This window comes from Entelurus aequoreus, linkage group LG14 (genome assembly GCF_033978785.1).
Source record: "Entelurus aequoreus isolate RoL-2023_Sb linkage group LG14, RoL_Eaeq_v1.1, whole genome shotgun sequence".
NCBI lineage: Eukaryota > Metazoa > Chordata > Actinopteri > Syngnathiformes > Syngnathidae > Entelurus > Entelurus aequoreus.
In genome coordinates this window covers 59,844,384-59,855,490 of record NC_084744.1, presented here as the reverse complement: position 1 = coordinate 59,855,490, position 11,107 = coordinate 59,844,384, and the positions used below count along the sequence as shown (strand labels likewise).

Below are 11,107 nucleotides of genomic sequence, written 5' to 3'. Positions count from 1 at the left end.
CGTGCAGAGTACAAATAATACAACGCTGCAAAGTAATACAAAGTGCTCGCCTGTACGTTATCAAAATAAGCAGCCTACTACCGGTATATGAAAAGTCAGTCTTTAATCATTGTGTCATCGTCTTCCTCCTGCGTACTAAAATCCTCTTCGTCGGTGTCGGAGAAGAACAGGCCGCAAATAAGCCGCACCCTTGTATAAGCCGCAGGGACCAGAACGAGGGGGAAAAGTAGCGGCTTATAGTCCGGAAATTACGGTAGTTATTTACACAGAATATTTCTGTGTAAATAAGTCATTTCCCAAAGTATAAGCTGCGGTTTATATGTGAGATTATGCTTGCAAGTGAATCATGAAGAAAAGCAGAGACACTAGGGACCGGTGCCGTTCACACTAGGGATCGGTACCGTTCACACTAGGGACCGGTACCGTTCACACTGGGGACCGGTACCGTTCACACTAGGGACCGGTACCGTTCACATTTGATCCCATACAGTTCCAATTCCCAGTACCAGTACCAGGGCGCTGATAGCAATCATATTCATTTTGGGTACTTTTTGTAATAAATATCCTTTGTTTTTTATAACAAAATATTTAGTTTATTGCATTATTCACAAGTATGACATGAAGTTGCAATGACAGTTGTAACTACATTATGCTGTGTTGTTGTTGTGCCCTACAAAGTGTTAATACTGTATGTTTGATTGTAACGTGCATCTTAGTTGTACTGTACATTAACACATTTGGAGGTGTTGGAATCGCCATGTAAAATCGCTAATGCTAATGAGTAGCATGTCATTAGCAAAGCTAATATATATTAGCAGATAGGACATATTTTAGAAAAGCAAAACCTTACTTTATACTGTAGAGACTTTTTTTGTTGTTTTTTTTGAGTCAATTGCTTTGTTGGTGTTGAAAATTGCAACATTACCAAGAGGTAGTTAGGCTGAGTCTGCTCTCAGTGCTGCTGGAGTGATCACCAATTGTGTGCACATTGTGTGCGTAAAATGTTATGAAAATGAAAATGATGCACAATATCAACAATAATGCTTCATCATTTCATATCTGCAAGTTGTAAACAGTGTGTGTGTGTGTGTGTGTGTGTGTGTGTGTGTGTGTGTGTGTGTGTGTGTGTGTGTGTGTGCGTGTGTGTGTGTGTGTGTGATCACCCAGGCTAGACGCTGCGTGTCGTCCCTCCTCCAGTGCTGGGGGGCGGGGTTAGGGGGCGTGGCCTTGCTGAGAGGCTGCGGCACACGGAACTGTGGGAAGGTTAGGGTGGGCCCAAGAAGGTCAAAGGTCAACAACAGCAAAAAGGAAAGTGAGGACAAAGCCAAGCAGAGAGAGACTAGTTAGTGTACCTGATGTTACTAGTTAGTGTAAGTGATGTTACTAGTTAGTGTACCTGATGTCACTAGTTAGTGTAAGTGATGTTACTAGTTAGTGTACCTGATGTTACTAGTTAGTGTAAGTGATGTTACTAGTTAGTGTACCTGAGGTTACTAGTCAGTGTAAGTGATGTTACTAGTGTACCTGATGTTACTAGTTAGTGTAAGTGATGTTACTAGTTAGTGTACCTGAGGTTACTAGTCAGTGTAAGTGATGTTACTAGTTAGTGTACCTGAGGCTACTAGTTAGTGTACCTGATGTTACTAGTTAGTGTAAGTGATGTTACTAGTTAGTGTACCCGAGGTTACTAGTTAGTGTACCTGATGTTACCAGTTAGTGTAAGTGATGTTACCAGTTAGTGTACCTGAGGTTACTAGTTAGTGTAAGTGATGTTACTAGTTAGTGTAAGTGATGTTACTTGTTAGTGTAAGTGATGTTACTAGTTAGTGTACCTGATGTCACTAGTTAGTGTAAGTGATGTTACTAGTTAGTGTAAGTGATGTTACTAGTTAGTGTACCTGAGGTTACTAGTTAGTGTAAGTGATGTTACTAGTCAGTGTAAGTGATGTTACTAGTTAGTGTACCTGAGGTTACTAGTTAGTGTACCTGATGTTACTAGTTAGTGTAAGTGATGTTACTAGTTACTGTAAGTTATGTTACTAGTTAGTGTAAGTGATGTTACTAGTTAATGTACCTGATGTTACTAGTTAGTGTAAGTGATGTTACTAGTTAGTGTACCTGATGTTACTAGTTAGTGTAAGTGATGTTACTAGTTAGTGTACCTGATGTTACTAGTTAGTGTAAGTGATGTTACTATTTAGTGTACCTGATGTTACTAGTTAGTGTAAGTGATGTTAGTATTTACTAGTTAGTGTACCTGGTGTTACTAGTTAGTGTAAGTGATGTTACTAGTTAGTGTACCTGATGTTACTAGTTAGTGTAAGTGATGTTACTAGTTAGTGTACCCGAGGTTACTAGTTAGTGTACCTGATGTTACTAGTTAGTGTAAGTGATGTTACTAGTTAGTGTACCTGAGGTTACTAGTCAGTGTAAGTGATGTTACTAGTTTGTGTAAGTGATGTTGCTAGTTACTGTAAGTTATGTTACTTGTTAGTGTAAGTGATGTTACTAGTTAGTGTACCTGATGTTACTAGTTAGTGTACCTGAGGTTACTAGTTAGTGTAAGTGATGTTACTAGTTAGTGTACCTGAGGTTAATAGTTAGTGTACCTGATGTTACTAGTTAGTGTAACTGATGTTACTAGTTAGTGTACCTGAGGTTACTAGTTAGTGTAAGTGATGTTACTAGTTAGTGTACCTGAGGTTACTAGTCAGTGTAAGTGATGTTACTAGTTAGTGTACCTGAGGTTACTAGTTAGTGTAAGTGATGCTACTAGTTAGTGTACCTGAGGTTACTAGTTAGTGTACCTGATGTTACTAGTTAGTGTAAGTGATGTTACTAGTTAGTGTACCTGATGTTACTAGTTAGTGTAAGTGATGTTACTAGTTAGTGTACCTGATGTTACTAGTTAGTGTACCTGATGTTACTAGTTAGTGTAAGTGATGTCAGTAGTTAGTGTACCTGATGTTACTAGTTAGTGTAAGTGATGTTAGTATTTACTAGTTAGTGTACCTGATGTTAGTGTTTACTAGTTAGTGTACCTGATGTTACTAGTTAGTGTAAGTGATGCTACTAGTTAGTGTACCTGATGTTACTAGTTAGTGTAAGTGATGTTAGTATTTACTAGTTAGTGTACCTGATGTTAGTGTTTACTAGTTAGTGTACCTGATGTTACTAGTTAGTGTAAGTGATGTTACTAGTTAGTGTACCTGATGTTACTAGTTGGTGTAAGTGATGTTACTAGTTAGTGTACCTGAGGTTACTAGTTAGTGTAAGTGATGTTACTAGTTAGTGTATCTGATGTTACTAGTTAGTGTAAGTGATGTTAGTTTTGACTAGTTAGTGTACCAGATGTTAGTGTTTACTAGTTAGTGTACCTGATGTTAATAGTTAGTGTAAGTGATGTTACTAGTTAGCAGAGGTGGGACCAAGTCATTGCTTTGCAAGTCACAAGTAAGTCTCAAGTCTTTGCCCTCAAGTCTCGAGTCAAGTCCCGAGTCAAGACAGGCAAGTCCCGAGTCAAGTCCAAAGTCAAGACTGGAAAGTCTCAAGTCAAGTCACAAGTCCTGCATTTTGAGTTTCGAGTCCTTTCAAGTCCTTTTAACCACAGACTAATATTTTTACACAGATTGTGTATGCTTTTAAACCGCTGTATTTATTTATTAAAACAAGTGCATTTGAAATAGCAGGAAAAAAAATAGTACTGACATTGCAATTCATAATAGCACTATTAACCAGTCATTTTAATAGTTTAAACAATTTTAAACATTTAACTCATTCCTTTACAGAATAAACACATTTGCAAAAACAAGTGCAACTGTACTTATTTGTACAAAAGTGTTAACATTGTATTTCCATGGCATATTGCATTGTAACTAGTTCCACAGCAGTTTCTATTCTGTTCTTACCTTATCTCACTGATCTCATCTCATACTGTATGTGTGTTTATGTGTGCGTACACATGAAAAACATAACAAATACATGAACATAACAATGAACAGAGTTGTACTTTTTAGATGTCAGGGCCCTATGCAATATGTACACATATTCTTAATATAGTATACATTTCAACTGACCTTTATTTGACTATGTTTGTCTTTTTGTAGGTGGCTAAAATACGCGGTGCTGCTGACCGCCGTCTAACGTTATGTTACTGTGTGTGATACATTGACTAACGTGACGTTATTTGTAGGTACCTCATGCAAACCTGCTTAAAAAAATCACTTGACAAAAAGTATGAATAAGGTAGCAAACTGCAGTGGACGCAACATATTGCTGTGTTTGAAATGATGTTATAACCATAGACATCTTATAAGTAGACGCAGTATTGGTTGCTGTGACGCGAGCAAATTGCATCTTGAAGTGGTGATGAGGAGCCGGCGAGCAGCCTAAACTGACAGTTGACAGGTAGAAAACAAAGATTCCGGGCTGGTGTTCAGCGTTTTCCTGCTCAAATGAGCGGACTGTTGAAAATAGGAATCGGGGGATTACTTTTCACAAGTAAGATTTAACATTAATGTACTATTGGTTGAATTTTATGAAAATACCATTACCACAGAGTTGAGAAGGAGCAAAGATCTTCAATATTTGTATGTGAAAATCACAAATAAATCTTCTGGGGGAGGATGACGCCCCTACAGGGGTTTGGTTTACAAACTTTCAGCCCCACCTAAAACAAAATTCACCAGCCACCACTGATTATGATGCATTCTCATTTTAGGCTAAATATAAGACAATACTTTCTTAACAGTATAATTGTAACCAGGAATAAGTCTTCAAGTAACAATATTCAAATACTAACATTGTTGGGTAAGACAGCATTTGGTTTTATTCTGAATCCAGTGAAACAGATTGGTGGTTTTAGCTGATATAAAGACTTTCAGGTGTTTGTATATGTTTAAGTATTTGGCAGACGCTTTTATCCAAAGCGACATACATAAAAAATACATATATAACAATCACTGTAAACATGATCATTTAAGGGAAGAATGTAATACAAAATATCAATACAAAGTGTCAAGACAGAATAAACTCTCTGCTGCTGCAGCAACAGAGATACGGTCTATAAGATATATAGATATCTAATGTATTCATACATTGTTTATGTAGGATATACGCATGTATATATAACGTAATCATATTGTTTCTTCAATTTAAAAATAGCTGACCGTTTTTTCCCCCTTCTCTGGGCTTATATTCCCAGTTTTGATCTCGGAAAGTCTGGTCACTTATAGCATATAAGAATATTATATTACTGTTAAGCAAACTATGAATAATAAAACATGTGTCCGTTATCATAGCTACACGTATGACAAAAAAGCGCGTGAAAATGAGTGTTATTCAGTGAGGTAAAATGAATTAAATGCGCTGACAGTTCATTGCTCCTGCCAAATGAATTGCACTGAGTGGAGCAGATCACCACTCCAAGATGGCGGCCCCGCGTCTCGTCTGCGCCAGTAAGCAGTAGCGTTCGATGCTGCGTCTACTTATAAGATGTCTATGGTTATGACGTTAGCAGTGAGTTTACAGCCTCACTCATTTAACTACACAGCAAACAAAAGTCATGTTACTTAGCCAATAAACGTTATCTTACATTCATAACTTACCCTTCTTTGTGCAAATTCAAATGTCGAACGAAGTTGGAAGTTGTTGCGTCTCCGTCTGTAATATTCGAACTGCGTGATTTGCCTACGGCAATTCGTTTTTTGTTGACCAAGTCGTAGTTTTTATACCCGAACGAAACCAACTTTGGTATAAATCTTTCTCACTGGCGCGTTGTTTGACAACTCATGTTCATTGGTTGTCCTGCAATTTGATTGGCTGAATGCTGTGTGATGAAAACAATGTAGATCTAATTTGATTGGCTGTTGTACTGAGCGCACACACGCTGACACGCAGCACACACGCTGATAGACAGACACGTACAAAATGAAAGCTACGGAGCGCTCCCAAAGAACTTTTTAAACTTTAGGTTTTGGAGAAAGTAGCAAGTCATGTCAAGTCAAAAGGCTCAAGTCCAAGTGAAGTCACAAGTCATTGATGTTAAAGTCTAAGTCGAGTTGCAAGTCTCTTTACATTTTGTCAAGTCGAGTCTAAAGTCATCAAATTCATGACTCGAGTCTGACTCGAGTCCAAGTCATGTGACTCGAGTCCACACCTCTGCTAGTTAGTGTACCTTATGTTACTAGTTACAAAGTTACATTTCAAATAGAAATGTTCACATTTTACATTTATTTCTCCTAGTTCCTATTTTCAATAAGTCATAAAGAAATCTCTAATTATAGATATCAACTTTCATAAAAGACTAATATTGTGATACAGGTACATGACCTAATGAGTCTCCCAGTAAAGAGTTGTTGACTCTTACCAATGTGAAGAAAGACAACCACGCTCACCTGGTTGCTGGAAACATAGTCCACGCCCACTTCCTGCATGCTCAGGAACATGCCCTCACCTTCCAGCTGCAGACAACACACACACTTTTACACACAGTAGTAGACAGCTTTCACAATAAAAGCAACAACCAGAAATAGTACAGATGTTTCACAATAAAAGCAACAACCAGAAATAGTAGAGAGGTTTCACAATAAAAGCAACAACGAGATGACAACCTGAAATAGTAGAGAGGTTTCACAATAAAAGCAACAACCAGAAATAGTAGAGAGGTTTCACAATAAAAGCAACAACCAGAAATAGTAGAGGTTTCACAATAAAAGCAACAACAAGATGGCAAGCAGAAATAGAGCTGTTTCACAATAAAAGCAACAACTAGATGACAACCAGAAAAAGTAGAGAGGTTTCACAATAAAAGCAACAACAAGATGACAAACAGAAATTGTAAAGAGGTTTCACAATAAAAGCAACAATGAGATGACAACCAGAAATAGCAGAGAGATTTCACAATAAAAGCAACAACAAGATGACAAGCAGAAATAGTAGAGGTTTCACAATAAAAGCAACAACAAGATGACAAGCAGAAATAGTAGAGAGGTTTCACAATAAAAGCAACAAGATGACAAGCAGAAATAGTAGAGAGGTTTCACAATAAAAGCAACAACAAGATGACAAGCAGAAATAGTAGAGGGGTTTCACAATAAAAGCAACAAGATGACAAGCAGAAATAGTAGAGAGGTTTCACAATAAAAGCAACAAGATGACAAGCAGAAATAGTAGAGAGGTTTCACAATAAAAGCAACAACAGGATGACAACCAGAAATAGTAGAGAGGTTTCACAATAAAAGCAACAATGAGGTGACAAGCAGAAATAGTAGATAAGTTTCACAATAAAAGCAACAAGATGACAAGCAGAAATAGTAGAGAGGTTTCACAATAAAAGCAACAACAGGATGACAACCAGAAATAGTAGAGAGGTTTCACAATAAAAGCAACAACAGGATGACAACCAGAAATAGCAGAGAGGTTTCACAATAAAAGCAACAATGAGATGAAAACCAGAAATAGTAGAGAGGTTTCACAATAAAAGCAACAACAAGATGGCAAGCAGAAATAGAGCTGTTTCACAATAAAAGCAACAACTAGATGACAATCAGAAAAAGTAGAGAGGTTTCACAATAAAAGCAACAACAAGATGACAAACAGAAATTGTAAAGAGGTTTCACAATAAAAGCAACAATGAGATGACAACCAGAAATAGCAGAGAGATTTCACAATAAAAGCAACAACAAGATGACAAGCAGAAATAGTAGAGGTTTCACAATAAAAGCAACAACAAGATGACAAGCAGAAATAGTAGAGAGGTTTCACAATAAAAGCAACAAGATGACAAGCAGAAATAGTAGAGAGGTTTCACAATAAAAGCAACAACAAGATGACAAGCAGAAATAGTAGAGAGGTTTCACAATAAAAGCAACAAGATGACAAGCAGAAATAGTAGAGAGGTTTCACAATAAAAGCAACAAGATGACAAGCAGAAATAGTAGAGAGGTTTCACAAGAAAAGCAACAACAGGATGACAACCAGAAATAGTAGAGAGGTTTCACAATAAAAGCAACAATGAGGTGACAAGCAGAAATAGTAGATAAGTTTCACAATAAAAGCAACAAGATGACAAGCAGAAATAGTAGAGAGGTTTCACAATAAAAGCAACAACAGGATGACAACCAGAAATAGTAGAGAGGTTTCACAATAAAAGCAACAACAGGATGACAACCAGAAATAGCAGAGAGGTTTCACAATAAAAGCAACAATGAGATGAAAACCAGAAATAGTAGAGCAGTTTCACAATAAAAGCAACAATAAGATGGCAACAAGAAATAGTAGAGCGGTTTCACAATAAAAGCAACAACAAGATGACAAGCAAAAATAGTAGAGAGGTTTCACAATAAAAGCAACAACAAGATGACAAGCAAAAATAGTAGAGAGGTTTCACAATAAAAGCAACAAGATGACAAGCAGAAATAGTAGAGAGCTTTCACAACAAAAGCAACAAGATGACAAGCAGAAATAGTAGAGAGCTTTCACAATAAAAGCAACAACGGGATGACAACCAGAAATAGCAGAGAGGTTTCACAATAAAAGCAACAACAGGATGACAAGCAGAAATAGTAGAGCGGTTTCACAATAAAAGCAACAATAAGATGACAACCAGAAATAGTAGAGAGGTTTCACAATAAAAGCAACAAGAAGATGACAACCAGAAATAGTAGAGCGGTTTCACAATAAAAGCAACAACAAGATGACAAGCAAAAATAGTAGAGATGTTTCACAATAAAAGCAACAACGGGATGACAACCAGAAATAGCAGAGAGGTTTCACAATAAAAGCAACAATGAGATGACAACCAGAAATAGTAAAGCGGTTTCACAATAAAAGCAACAATAAGATGACAACCAGAAATAGTAGAGAGGTTTCACAATAAAAGCAACAAGAAGATGACAACCAGAAATAGTAGAGCGGTTTCACAATAAAAGCAACAGCAAGATGACAAGCAAAAATAGTAGAGAGGTTTCACAATAAAAGCAACAACGGGATGACAACCAGAAATAGCAGAGAGGTTTCACAATAAAAGCAACAATAAGATGACAACCAGAAATAATAGAGAGGTTTCACAATAAAAGCAACAACAAGATGACAAGCAAAAATAGTAGAGAGGTTTCACAATAAAAGCAACAACAAGATGACATGCAAAAATAGTAGAGAGGTTTCACAATAAAAGCAACAACAAGATGACAAGCAAAAATAGTAGAGAGGTTTCACAATAAGTAGTAAGTATGAATTGTTGTAGTTATATTGTAAAACGTACAAACGTTGATGAATGAAAATTCCATACGAGTAGAAACGCTATGAACGATTAGGAGACGGAACGGTACTTCTACTTCCGGTTGAAAGCATTAAATGAAAGGACACTCGTCCAAAAGATGGCACTATAACACAAACAATAACACACAATTGCTTGTTTTTTTCTTTTTAAACTATTTGTGTTATGGCCGTCAGCAGAGAAAAATCCATGAATTAGCCGCACGTTTTTTTAAGCCACGGGGTTCAAAGTGTAGGAAAAAAGCAGCAGCTTATTCTCCAGAATTTACAGTATATTTGCAATTAATCACGATTAATTAGAGGTTTACTATACATGTGATTAATCCTGATTAACACTAAATAAAAGTAATACTGTTTAAACCAGATTAATCCCTTTAGAATTCTGATTATGTGGGATTAATCACAGTTTGCTTGCTACTGAAGTTTTAAAAAAGTTGCCAATAAATTGAAACAAATGCTTATGTCATGGTTAGAATTACATTAATGTCTGTTAATGATTGACCTAATTTTAGGTCATTTGGATATAAATGTTGTATATTAATTGATGTTTATGCATGATTCATGTGGTAGTGTTGTGGGATTAATCGCATGTTAACTTTGACAGCTTTAATACAAAAGGGAAACCTTTCAATAATGATCCTAAACGTCTTATATTCTCTGTACAGAGCCCAATTATTTTGTTTTATTACACAAAGTCCCAAGTTTTATTTCCACTGCAGCAAGTTATTGTTGTTGTGGTGATTGCGCAAGGAGAAGGCCAATTCATGCAAACACAGGTAGGCAGACAGACAGGTAGACAGACAGGTAGACAGTTGGACAGACAGGTGGTCAGACAATTGGACAGACAGGTGGACAGACAGGTGTACCTTCCCCCTCCAAGTGCCAGCTGCTAGGTGTTATGCAAATGAGGTGTGGGCTTACAAACCTGTTAGGTGGGAGAATGTTTTTTTAAAGATTGAGTCCAAATGCACTTAAGTGGAAATAAAGTGAACAACAATAACTTTGGGAGCAAGTGATTTTTTCATCTTCACGACAGCTTTATGTTTTAATTTAGACAATTTATCTGCAAGGATTGTTAATACCAGCAAATATAATTGAATGTTTTTGACTGCAAATGAAAACAAAACATGTAATGCCCTCAACTCTCCACTGCACTGTTAAGTTGCGAGACTATCAGAGAGTATCTCAGTACACCAGAGTGCTGACATGTATTTCTACACTGTTAAGTTGCGAGACTATCAGAGAGTATCTCAGTACACCAGAGTGCTGACATGTATTTCTACACTGTTAAGTTGAGAGACTATCAGAGAGTATCTCAGTACACCAGAGTACTGACATGTATTTCTACACTGTTAAGTTGAGAGACTATCAGAGAGTATCTCAGTACACCAGAGTACTGACATGTATTTCTACACCCAAGTAAGGACGTAACAACATCAACTCAGTAACATCCTCCATAAAGCCACCTCCCAAACTAAAAGGTGGATTAGGGAAGAGAAGAAGTGTGGAGATGTTGTTGGGAGTGACAGAAACCTATCGGCTGTGAGAGGACCACAAAGACTCGGTGACAATAAATCCCTGCTTGCACAACCACTGACAGCTGGCTTTTTATGCCACTGGTGGTGAGATGGAGGAGCTTATCTGTGTCAACGCTGATCTCCAAGTCTCCATTTCTGTACATCTATCCAGACCTAAGGCCACCATACAGTAAACAATACTGTACATCTATCCAGACCTAAGGCCAGCATACAGTAAACAATACTGTACATCTATCCAGACCTAAGGCCAGCAAACAGTAAACAATACTGTACATCTATCCAGACCTAAGGCC

At 37.2% G+C, this 11,107-nt stretch overlaps 1 protein-coding gene across 1 annotated transcript in view; it reads right to left on the bottom strand.

The window, feature by feature from the left end:
- Positions 1-952: 952 nt before the first annotated feature.
- Positions 953-11,107, bottom strand: part of LOC133664311 (thymocyte selection-associated high mobility group box protein TOX-like) — a 33,566-nt gene continuing 23,411 nt past the window's right edge. Inside the window, exons 2-4 of the mRNA XM_062068818.1 lie at positions 6,396-6,461; positions 1,164-1,253; positions 953-961 (exon numbers count right to left, since the gene is read on the bottom strand). Of these exons, the coding sequence (XP_061924802.1) occupies positions 953-961; positions 1,164-1,253; positions 6,396-6,461 (165 nt within the window). The remainder of the gene's footprint in view (positions 962-1,163; positions 1,254-6,395; positions 6,462-11,107) is intronic.